A 12,577-nucleotide genomic window follows, 5' to 3' on the forward strand; every position below is an offset into this window, starting at 1 on the left:
TGCTTTTTCAGATATTCAAAATTACATTTAGCAATGTTATTTTCATTTCGTTTACCAAACAAAAGCATTACAATGTCACAATAAGCTTACATTATGATCATAGATGTTCAGTTGGTTATGGTTTGGGCGTTGAAAGCTAGAATGGGTCTCGTGTAGAGTAAATGGTGCTGTCAGCAGGCCTGTCTATGAGAAGGAAAAGCATTACGGGTTTCCTCAACCTGTCAGACTGGCCCAGCTTTCCCCATCAGCCTGCTGAATTAGCACAAAAACAATGATGGTCTGCTTTCCTCAGCCTGCAAAGCATTCAAAACACCCAGCAGAACAAATACCGGACAATTATAGTTCAACCTGCCACTGAGAGAGTATAAATTAATGTTGAGGTACAAGCTAATATAGACTGTTTATTTCATTCTATGGTTAATATTGCACATATTACTTTATATTGTAAGTGCAAGTGTTCCTCAAGACTGATCAACAAATTAATTTATTTACTTTGCAAATCATATATTGTTATTAATGGTTTCCACATAAGAATATTCTACATTAAATGAATAAACCTTATTAATGACTCTGATTCCCATAATATCCCATTATATTGGTTTTAATATAATCAAGTCTCCATCTTGTCTGATGACACAATATTTCCTACGCTTTTCTCATGTCCAATCCAAACAGATAATTGTGGGTTTGGCTTTTAGCACTTGGCCTAATGTTTAACACTGAAGTGCTCTTAGAGTCAACAGTCAAGCTCATTCATTCAATTAAGCAGGAGTGAACTATTGCACCTATTCACTCTGCACCAGTGGTTAATGAACATTTCCAAATGGCCATGACCAGGTGTTTAAGAAGACTAATGTACTAGGCATTAAGCATGAGCAGTTGTTTCCCGCAGATTGGCCAGCACTCACCTCAGGGAAATGACACTACTCTGTTTTTTTGTCCCCTCCGTGTTTACCTTTCACATTCGGCAGCAAACAAACCATGTGATGGTCTGTACACCCAAGCGCAGCATTATTCCTAATTAAATCCCAGGGATGTGTGCCATTAGCAAGATTCATGCTCAGCTTCAGGAGAGTTCATTCCGGCTGTTGACTATCCATTGATTATTCATACACAATCTGATTGGAGCCCATTAATGGAAGATAAAGTGGGAGGCAGATTCGGTGAGCGCAGGCAGCAGAATGATGGTGGTCCTATTGAACACTAGAAAGATGGGATGGGACAGAATGGGGGGCCTTTATATCAGTGTGTCTACACCGCTGCATCACAAATGGAGGGTGGGTTTTTGTTTAGGCAGTTTGCTAAGCATTCCTAATTATAGCATGCACCAAAAAAAATGTATGTTCTCACTATTATATATTTATTTTTCCCTAAACGTATACATTTATTTCCTGTAAAATAAATATATAGCAATGTTATAATATGTTTAAGTTAACTCTTATTACTCTAAAAGTGACTAATTTAATTAATAACTATAAGCTAGCTACGGGTAAAATGGATTATGTTGTAGCATTTGAAAAAATAACTAAATTCTTTTCAATTTATACCAGTTAAAGCAGAAGATTGAATTGCCAGCATTGTGTAAAAAATAAAGTTATGAAGTGAACAGAACACTATTTTTTTTAAATACATCTAAAATACAAATGTTTCCTTTAAAGCGTGTTTACATTATATTTATTTTTGCCCACAAACATATTTTCCAATAATTTCACTTTGACAATACTATTTTTTTTCACAGTCCTATGTGTCATGTTTTAGTATAGCTTGTTACTATTTTTTATTTTAAAAATTCCATTTTATTACTAATATCTATTTTATTTCACCACCTTTTATCTTTTATCCTTTCTTGTCATTTTAACTCATAAAGTACTTATAAAGGTCCAAGTTCTATCTCCAATTTTGTAACCTTGCTACATTATATATAATGTAGCAAGGTTACAAAATTTGTGTAATTATTCTATTTGTCAATGGACCAACAATAAACAAAGACCTGTAAAAAAAAAATTAAAAAAATTAAAAAATCAGTTTTGCTGTGCCAAACTAAACTCTGTTTATTCAAATAAGTTTCCCATAATTGCCGGCAGCAAACAAACCATGTGATGGTCTGTACACCCAAGCGCAGCATTATTCCTAATTAAATCCCAGGGATGTGTGCCATTAGCAAGATTCATGCTCAGCTTCAGGAGAGTTCATTCCGGCTGTTGACTATCCATTGATTATTCATACACAATCTGATTGGAGCCCATTAATGGAAGATAAAGTGGGAGGCAGATTCGGTGAGCGCAGGCAGCAGAATGATGGTGGTCCTATTGAACACTAGAAAGATGGGATGGGACAGAATGGGGGGCCTTTATATCAGTGTGTCTACACCGCTGCATCACAAATGGAGGGTGGGTTTTTGTTTAGGCAGTTTGCTAAGCACTCCTAATTATAGCATGGAGCAAAAAATAAATAAATACTGTATATATGTTCTCACTCTTATTTTCCCTAAATGTATACATTTAGTTCCTGTAAAATAAATAAATATATAGCAATGCTGTAATATGTTAATGTTAACTCTTACTCATCTAAAAGTGCCTAATTTAATAACTATAACCCAGCTACGAATAAAACAGATAATGCATGTAAAAAAACAAAACAAATTCTTTTAAATTTATACCAGTTAAAACAGAAGATTGAATTGCCAGAGCAGTTAAAAATAAAGTTATGAAGTGAACAGAACACTATTTTTTTTAAATACATCTAAAATACAAATGTTTCCTTTAAAGCGTGTTTACATTATATTTATTTTTGCCCACAAACATATTTTCCAATAATTTCACTTTGACAATACTATTTTTTTTCACAGTCCTATGTGTCATGTTTTAGTATAGCTTGTTACTATTTTTTATTTTAAAAATTCCATTTTATTACTAATATCTGTTATTTCACCCCCTTTTATCTTTTATACTTTCTTGTCATTTCAACTCATAAAGTACTCATAAAGGTCCAAGTTCTTTCTATCTCCAATTTTGTAACCTTGCTACATTATCATATATTTCACAAATCTTATTTGTCAGTGGACCAATAATGTTAAAAACAAAGGCCTATAAGAAAACTAATCAAAATTCAGTTTTGCTGTGCCAAACTAAGCTCTGTTTATCCAAATATAAACCTAATTCAAGGTTCATATATTTACATTTATGTGAAATTTCTGCTTAGTATATAATGTGTTTGTTTATTTTGTACTAAACTGTGTGATGGATGAAAGAACAGCAGGAATAGTTTGACAAGGGCTCCTCCAAATGGTAAATCAACGCTACTACAATGACAAGTAAGCAACAGAATTTCTGCATTGCTACATTATATGCATAAATGAATGGTTGCTAGGCCAAGTTTATTTCAAAATGGTCAGTTCAGAATATAACACCTGCTGCATTTAAATGGATAATTAATTAATTACTTTAGGTAAAACAAAGAACTAAACCTGTGTAATAATGAAAACAGCAAGAGTCCGGCAAAACATTTACGTCATTACTTTTATATTCAATACATGCACAAAACACACACAATCACTGCTCCACCAATAGATAGGAAAAGTAACTCTTGACCCTAAATAATCAGACCTCAGCCCCCGTTTACCAGGACATTCAGCTCTAATGAGATGAAACAGTGAGCCATGCTTATTTGGACAGCAGTTTATGTGGGATGGCCTGCATACATTCATCAGAGCAGAGGGTGCTTTATTGGGAATTCATTAATCACTACAGACCTAATTATAAATTGATCGCATGCTCATACAAGATGAAGAGACCTGTCTTGCATTTCTGATCAGCAGGGGAGGGCCAGCGGGGCCTAAGGATAGTAACTGACAGAGAGACTCTGAGATCTGCTTTGATCCACTAACACGGAGCTGGATGAGAAACCTCCCCTCAGCACACCTGCCACATGCAGTCATTACAGAATAAACATCAGGAGTCCGGCCCTCGCTGCAGCATGTACTTTCCCACACCAACTCATCTGATGAATCTTACTAGAATCAATGACTTTCTAGGTCCTTCTGTTCATTATTTGCTAATGTTAACTTCCCGTTCACAGCCTTAAAATGCAGTTTGCCACATATGTGCATTGTGCATTTGACACAACTTATGTTCTTCTCAAGCATGAGCACTGGGAGTGTTGATAAGGACAGTAGAGGATGTTCCTTTTTGAATTCTGTTTCCTGAGTTCAACAACTTCCTGTTTCCAGAATTTTCTGTTTAGCCTCTCAACCAGCTAAAACCAGCCTAAGTTGGTTGGCTGGTTTTAGCTGGTCATCCAGCCTGGTTTTAGAGGGGTTTTGGCCACTTCTTTAGCTGGTCAGGCTGGGAGACCAGGAACAACCAGCTAAAACCAACTTGACCAGCCTAGCCAGGCAGGGAGACCAGCTAAAACCGCTAGCCTACTTCCGGTTTAAACTAGCTAAGACCAGCCAACCAGCTTAGGATGGTTTTAGATGGGGTTTTTTTTCAGCAGGGTAAGGCATGATAAGGTTTGAAATAGCTAGAGTTTGCTGTTAACAGACAAAGAGAATTTAGCAGTATAGCAGTACACTTTTTGTATGTCATATAAATCATAGTAATACATAGCCTAAATATAGCTAAAATCTGAGTAAACAAAACAGAACACTTTTTATGCATTTACTGATTTACTTTTATGCATTTACTGATTGACTATACTGATATGAACAGATATGTCAATCAAGCGTTCTCAGATCTCAAGATCACCAACAAGAAAAATGTTCTACGCATTAAAATATGTAATCATTCACAACGCTGTTCAGTAACAAAAACGTACCCTTATGAACGCTGAAATAAACGATGTAATGATCGGGTTCACTAAAAACGCGTTTTTGCGTTCGGCTCCTATGATTTATTTTTCCATGTAAACATGAAACTGCGCTGCCTCGACACTCTCTCTTTTAATTATCGTTCTACAGTACTGCCGTTCCAGAACTTCTGCCGAAATAGGCCTATATCCCTCTTCCTGTAGCCATAAGTACCAGTGAAGCAGAGGTAAAGCAAACCCGGCATTTTTGATGTTGTCACTGTCAGCTCCCTCCAGCGATGAAAAGCTATCAGTGTTCAGTTCACTGCTGGGTCTCTTGACCTGCCCATAGCCACACTTGCGGTCTCTCTGCCCTTGAGCACTTGCTACTTACATGACCTAGTTCCTCTATTTGACCAAAGTGTTCAATAGGCGTACAGACCGCAAGTGTTTGTAGAACTTTACCCACTGTAAGTTTTTACATAGCAGTATGTTGGTTTTCAATAACCAGTCTGTTCAGTTGTTCCTATGTAAAAGAAAAGGCAGTTGCTAACACAAAAGCAGTTTACAAAATACACACTCACCTCTGTACCAGTAAAACACTTTAGCTAGGCTACTACTAAATTTACTATCTAATTTAACTTTTATACTGTATTGTTTTTCTGGGCAATTTGCAATTGCGTGTGAGTTCCTGAATATGATGAATGATGGGATACGCTTAGCCTCAAATACTACTTCGAAGTGGTATTAGAGTTAGTGTGGATTTAGTGAAAGTTAAGGGCACTGAACTTTGGCATTTTTCTGACCTGGGACAGTCTTGAGCACTTACTTCCTGTTGCGTACACACTCTCAAGAAGCCAAGACAGCTAGTGTATTACCACAGGCACTTTATTTGTCCTCTTTAGTCCAATTGGCTGTGTCAGCCATTGTTGACAAATGAAAAATATCTGCACTCAACAAAAATACTCAAAAACAGTTGAAAGTTCACCGTATCATGCAATCAGCTTCTCATATATGGACTGCTCGCAGTGAACGCGCAGTGATTGAGAGAAAGAAAGTGCCTCAAACACCTTCGGATTCAATAATTACTTTTTATTTTACAGTTTAAAGAGACTAGGTCTATCACAGGGCAGTTAAGAGAGTAACCTATTCTTATTTTCAGCATACCATTCCATAAACAACTGCTTATAGTTTCATCCATTAGTAAGAAGTCCATGTAAAATTTAGTAACAAATAAATCAAAATACTGATAAAATGCATTTGCTTATAAACACAATGTTACTGCATTTGTTAGTTTCAAAATGTTTTTTTCATCAAAATAATCTGTTATGCGTATACTTTGCAATGGCGATGCAGCGATAGGATGAGATGTGAGTAAAAAGCAAAAGCAAATACATTTGTAAAGTCCTTGATCAGTAGACCTACAGGTCTGAAATACATTCCCAATAGTCAATAGTCATTTCAATCAGTAAACATGGGACACAAATGATTCTTTTTCATCTGAGTGGTTTGTGTTCACATCTCACAGCACACAAATGAGACTCCGTCCCTCTTCAATCTCATCCTGCACCTTATCGCTGGAGGTGGCGATCTCAGCCTGGGCCGAAAACATAGCACAGATGAAAGTGAGAACAGTGCCTCCTACGGCTGTGTAGAAAGCCCAGCCCAGAGAACACAGGCCCACTTTATATGGGGAAGCATCAGGACCACAGTAGTCAACCACCTTCTTAGAGCCCCAGCCTGCAGGATAGAGCATCAGACCGAGGATGAGGAATAGACCTGCAAAAGAGAAATGGGAATGCTGTAATTACAAGGACATCCAATTCAAAACAAACAAAAAGAAACATTGTGAATTACAGTTGCTAAGGTGTTCTGGGTAATTGCAAGGTGGACAGTGTAGTAAAAGTTAAAATGTAATGAACAATTAACAATAAAATAACTTGCTGAAACTAATAAGAAACACAGCTAAATAACTCTTAACGTCCATTCACACCAGGAACAATAACTATAACGATATTCTGTTTATTAGAAGTATGTGCTGCATTTCCATTATCTGCCTCTTTAAATGCTCAGTGAATGCTTTAATGCTTATGAATGCTTTAATGCTTAAATGTTTAATGAATGCTTTAAAACTGGGTGGATTCTGATTGGATATCAGTGTTTTTATTGTTCTTTTTTGTTTTTGTTTTTATTTATGGAATGGTAAAAAGAGATATCCAAAATCCTCTCTGTAAAACATTTAACTCTATACAAAATGAAAAAAAGAGTTTTGAACGTGGCTTTTCTAAATTGTTTAGATTTCTGTTCTAGAAATGTACTGTATGCAAATTAATGCATATTTTATTAGATAATTCCTCATTTGCACATTTAACCATTAGAAGAAAACTAGAACAAAACAATAAAATGCACTGTGATTAATCATGATGAAATCTATTAATTACCTAATATTTGCACCTTACTGGTGAATAGTGTGAATGGGTCTTCACATGGTATTTTAAATATATATAAACTGAATGCTAACTTCATTTTTCTCTTTAAAGTTCCTCTTTCCTTGAAGACACACTCACTCAAAACTAGAAGTACAGACTTATCCTTGTTTTCCTGACAACGACCTTGTAGCCCCTTTGAACTGTGTGATAACATCATCAGAAAAAAAATCTCTTTACAACATGAAAGGTTTCCCTGTAAAACCTCAGGGTGACCTAGGGCTGGACGATATGGCCAAAATTTATATCACGATGTATTTCTTAATTTCGGTCGATACGATATAATTCCGATATCGATATGAACACTATTTAAAAAAGCCTTGTAAAAACTGCCAAGAACGCCCACAACAGATGTCTGTGCATACAAACTTATGAAAAATGAATTTGCCAAGTCTATGACACCTCATATAAGCTCCGAGTTGCTGCAGAAAAAAAAGAGCAACAACAAAAACATGTTTCAGGAGACGGGCTTATTGAAAATGTAAAAACTGATTGTCTGCCAGCAGGAGGTGCATTGAGAGCGGTAGAACTTGCGGTTTCTCCAGTAATGGCTGTAATCAAAGCAGCTCCGCTCATGAATGCTACTTTATCAGATCAAATGAAAATGCCATCGAAACTTTTCTGAAGACAGTCGGTTCCCTTCAGAGATGCATTCATATAAATCACCCGCGCTGTGTTATGATTTTGAAACGTGCAGTGCTAATGTTTATTCAACGAAGTCAAACGGCACAAATAAATCAATGTATGAGAAACACTGGTAATGTATATCGAAATATCGGAAATGTGTTTAAAAATCATATCACCGTTATTGAAAAGAATTATATCGCGATACATATTGATGTTGAATTATTGTCCAGCCCTAGGGTGACCCATGAGTCACGATTTCAATTCAATGTCATTTTCTGCCTGTTGAAGCTATGTGATTATGTGATAGATATTTGTCTTAAAATCTGGGATTTAATTGTAAGTAGTGTTTAAAAGGCAAGGCAAGAACTCTTGCTGATCTAATCTTCATACCAAACAGAGCAGGTCGCTGTGATGCCTCTTTTTTACTCTGAGTTCTTACTCTAAATAGGCAAGTGAGATCCTGTCTCTAAAGTCATGCTGAAGTCATGCTCTCACTATTCACAAATGACTCAATCAACATGTCGTAAATCTTTCAATGAAATTATACAAGAGCTACATAGTTTGGTAGTACCTGTTGTTGGTCTTGGTCTTCTATAAAATGAACCACAATATTTTTATTGTACCACAATACTTTATTGTTCTAGTTTCCAGACATGACTGCAAATAAGATGCATTATCATGACTGATCTGTTAGTTCCTGGTATTTTGACTCAGAAGGCCCTGCCACAGTCAACATTACAGCTCTGCTCCTTTGGTAACAATGGTAAACAAAAGTAGGTGTGGATTCCCGAGGCCTGATTAACAACGCATTCAGACCAGCGTGAAATAAAAATGTACCATATTTTCTAAATGGATAGATTGTGAATGACTTGTCCATGCATATGTCTGCTCTTTTTTTCCTAATCAGTGTCATAACTCGATCTTCTGGTGACAAATTTCTCTCTATTGACGAATGCCGAATTTCTTAAATTATTTAGAGCGCTTAAACCCTGCCTCTCCACAATTGACTATTAGAGAGCATTCCCTATTTTTTTTCTTTTTAAACAATCCATTACACTCAAAACACAGATCTGTCTATACCTCTTTTTCATCATGTTAAATAAAATTAACTACTATTTTCTTCTTATTTTCCAACATAAAAAAGTGTAGTGTCAAAAAGATGTTTGTAAGAAGGTATATCTTTCTCTTAAGATTGTTCCCCACAAACAATCATAATAATCATCGTAAATGGCCTCTGAAAGCTATAGGATATCCTCACCCTTGTTTTAAATCTTAAATCCCGAAAGTAAAGATGTTTAATGAATTTATTCGGCTGTTTCAATTATAATGACTATTATTATATTGCTTTGTCAAATTATAAAATTGCCAAATTACCAGCTAATAAATTCTGGGTAATGCTGTTAAACTAATGCATTTCATACACTTTACATGCAAAAATTGATTTACAAGTGCTGAAGTATTGTTTTTTAGGAACATTTTCATGAATCCAGTCCTTGGTGTACCACCATCAAGAAGGTAAGCAAAAGATACACGTATGTTTAATGGTTTGAAGATTTTCAAACCTTGTACCTCTTTATGCTCATATCAAGCTCTGTTTTAAATCAGAAATAGGACAAGCTTAACAAGGATTTCTAAACATTGGAGACACCGAAGTAACATTTTCAATGCCGTAATATTTAGACTGTCTTTTCTGTAATGGGATGATGAGAGTGTTGAACTTCATAATTAAGATAGCATGGTCTTTGAGGTTACCAGAGGAATGTCAAAGCCTTGAAGCCGTGAGCTCAGAGCATTCTGGGGGCAGCTTCAGTGTCTCACTTAAATACACTCCCTAATTTTCTGTGTTTAGTTGATAGTGGTTCAAAGTTAAAAGATGACCACCTCAACTGCCACCACAAAGACTGCCAAGAATCTGAGAAAGCAGTGCTACAGTAGACTTTCCCATCTTACCTGCTATTCCCTGAAGCAGGCCACACACATTGAATATGCTCTTCTTCAAGATACTCTGGAAGCACATGCTGAAAACCGAAAGGATGGCCACTAGGGACAGGAGAAAGATTCCGACGACTAGAAATATAACAGTGGCTTGCCAGAAGCCACTGGCTATTTCCATGAAGTCTGTGGCGTAGACCCCACACTGGACCACCTTCTGCTGTGCCACCTTGATGCAGCGGTTATAAATACCCAGGGTGCGCTGGTCGCTGCGGTGTGAAGCGGTGATGGTGAAGTTGAACTCAGAACCATCTGGATACCCCACTAGCCATTCGGCGCTCATAAATGCCACCAGCTCAGCAAATGCCACCACAATGCTCATCAAGGTCCATAACATAGAGCGGCATGTGACTATGACGTGACACATTCTGAAGAACCTTTATGCCGGCACTTGAGAGGAAGCGGTTTCTTCAAGCAGCAGCTAAGGCTCGTCAGTGAAGGTCCAGTGGTGTTATCATCCCAGCTAAATTAGCACCAGATCTCCTCAAACAGCACCACAGAAGAACTCCTGAGCTCTGGGACCATCCAGAGAGTATCCATGTACTGACAGCGATTGAACAACTCTATGGAGAAAAAAAGAGAAGCATTTGTTTGAGAAAGTTATAATCAAGGCTATAAATCTAGATTGCTCAAGAGCTCTGAATCAGCACACTGACGTCTGTACCAGGAACAATCCAATTTAATTCTAAAGTTTTCCAGTTCATAAACCTCTCTGAAAATCCTAGTAACATGGCACACTCTAAAAAATGCTGGAGTAAAATCAACCTAATTTGGGTCTAGTAGAAAAACTGTGAGGTGGGAGACATGTTGGAACCATAAACAACAGTATAATTAAAATTAATTTAAATTTTGACTTTTTTATTGATTTCTTTTTTGGTCAGATTTGTTGCTTGCAGTTGAGGAAGGAGTTGTCAAGTCGGGAAATGGAGCTGTCAAGTCGAAAACTATCGATTCATGGTGTTGGTGCCATGTCAAGTCAGACAAAATTTTTAAGCAACGTTCACTACTTCAAGTTAGATGCTGATTGGTCTGCACAGAAAATTGGTTAGATGCTGATTGGTCTGCACAGAAGATTGGTTAGATGCTGATTGGTCTACACAGTTAGATGCTGATTGGTCTGCACAGGAAAACGCAACTATTTTACAAGGTGGTGGTTTTGTATGAATTTGTACGATGTGAATAGTAATACGATTTGGAGAAAAAAGACTGAAGGCCCACCTCTAAAAATAATCATCAGTGGGACGTAAGTATATTGTACAAAAACATACAAAGGAGATTTTACAGAATTTTTTTGAGATTTTTTTCAGAGGAGCCAGCTTAGGTTAAGTAAAAACAACAATTGAGGGGTACAGGTTTAAAAAGGCATGGAAATACCTGGAATATTTAATATTAGCATGACAAAGATATTCATAAAACAAAAAGTTTCAGTCATTTCACCCATCAGAGGACAGTGCTACAAGCTATACAATACTTTCACCTAGGTCTATGTTATGACAGGTCCTTACTGTGTTACCGCAAGATTGTGTAAGTAGCAAATGCCAGTTTGTACAGGTATGTAAGGTGTTAAAATAAAGAATTTGAAAAAACAAAATGTACTTCCTAATGCAGTCATAACATATACAGTACATAAGAAAGGCATGACATTTCACATTAAAAAGTTCCTAGTTTAAGTAAACTGAGTCTGAGTACACGATGACAAGTAAGAATTTTCTTAAAACCTTCAATGACAGTGCTGTGAAGGCAAGTGATATATGAATTCATTGAATGGGAGATTATGTCAGATTAGGGTTAGTCTTTTCTTTTGGTATCAAGGACTGTTTTATCATTTAAAACTGAAAAGGCAAGCAACCACAGCACTATGTCAAAGCTTGATGTCCCAGGGAATCTTCAAATATAGCCTATATACACGTGTCTTGTGTTTAGAGCTTTTTTGTTACTACCAATAAACTTCTCTTTTCAGTCCTCAAGAATGATTATTTAATTATTTGTGAGTTGCCCAAGACTGTTTACCTGAATGGCCAGAATGTTTCAGATCTAAGAAACACAAAGAATGAGCTCACACTTAATTTAATTACACCACATGATTTCCCCAAAAAAGGAGGAAGCAAACCAAAAAGGAAAGTGCCATGGATTCTTAAGGGGCCTGAAGAATGTCAGAGCCTGTTGCTGTGAGATGAGGACACACAAAGGGCTCTCCTGCTGGTGAATTAACACGGTTCTGAAAAGGGATAAAGAGGTTCTCTACGTTTGAATAAAGATGGACCCAGAAAGTCCCTAGAAACGGTGACAGACTTTCACTGGTTAATTGGCGTGTCAATGGTTTCAACTGAAATGCTGCCTCCAAAGCAGTTTGAAAGCTGACAAGAAGCATTCAATGAATTCATTCTTAGGAACTCTGGAATGTCTTCCAAGATCAATATTAAATACTTCTAAAGAGGTCCAAAGGTGCTCAGCAATCAAACAAAACCTCAAAGTCACAGAGGTCAAAAATCGAAAGCCCTATCTTAAAGGCTACATCTAATTAGCTCCTATGCTTAAATTATCAATATGGGATTTTCATTGGCAGATGCTCACTTATAGCCTACTTTTACTGTGTAGCTGTACCATACAGTGATGCTATCAACTGCTAGTACCATGGTGCATATGCCATGGCATGGTACACCATATCAAAGAATATAATGGTACAT

General features: G+C 36.8%; 1 protein-coding gene across 3 annotated transcripts in view; it reads right to left on the minus strand.

Annotated features, from left to right (window-relative positions):
- Nucleotides 1-5,655: 5,655 nt before the first annotated feature.
- lhfpl2b (LHFPL tetraspan subfamily member 2b) overlaps nucleotides 5,656-12,577 on the minus strand; it is an 11,925-nt gene continuing 5,003 nt past the window's right edge. For all 3 annotated transcript variants that reach the window (XM_016501065.1, XM_016501066.1, XM_016501064.1), the window contains 2 exons: nucleotides 9,849-10,453; nucleotides 5,656-6,564 (listed from right to left, as the gene is read on the minus strand). In XM_016501065.1, the coding sequence (XP_016356551.1) occupies nucleotides 6,308-6,564; nucleotides 9,849-10,257 (666 nt within the window). In that variant the 5' untranslated portion in view covers nucleotides 10,258-10,453 and the 3' untranslated portion in view covers nucleotides 5,656-6,307. The remainder of the gene's footprint in view (nucleotides 6,565-9,848; nucleotides 10,454-12,577) is intronic.

The sequence above is a fragment of the Sinocyclocheilus anshuiensis genome, unplaced genomic scaffold (genome assembly GCF_001515605.1).
Source record: "Sinocyclocheilus anshuiensis isolate Anshui unplaced genomic scaffold, SAMN03320099.WGS_v1.1 scaffold278, whole genome shotgun sequence".
Lineage (NCBI taxonomy): Eukaryota > Metazoa > Chordata > Actinopteri > Cypriniformes > Cyprinidae > Sinocyclocheilus > Sinocyclocheilus anshuiensis.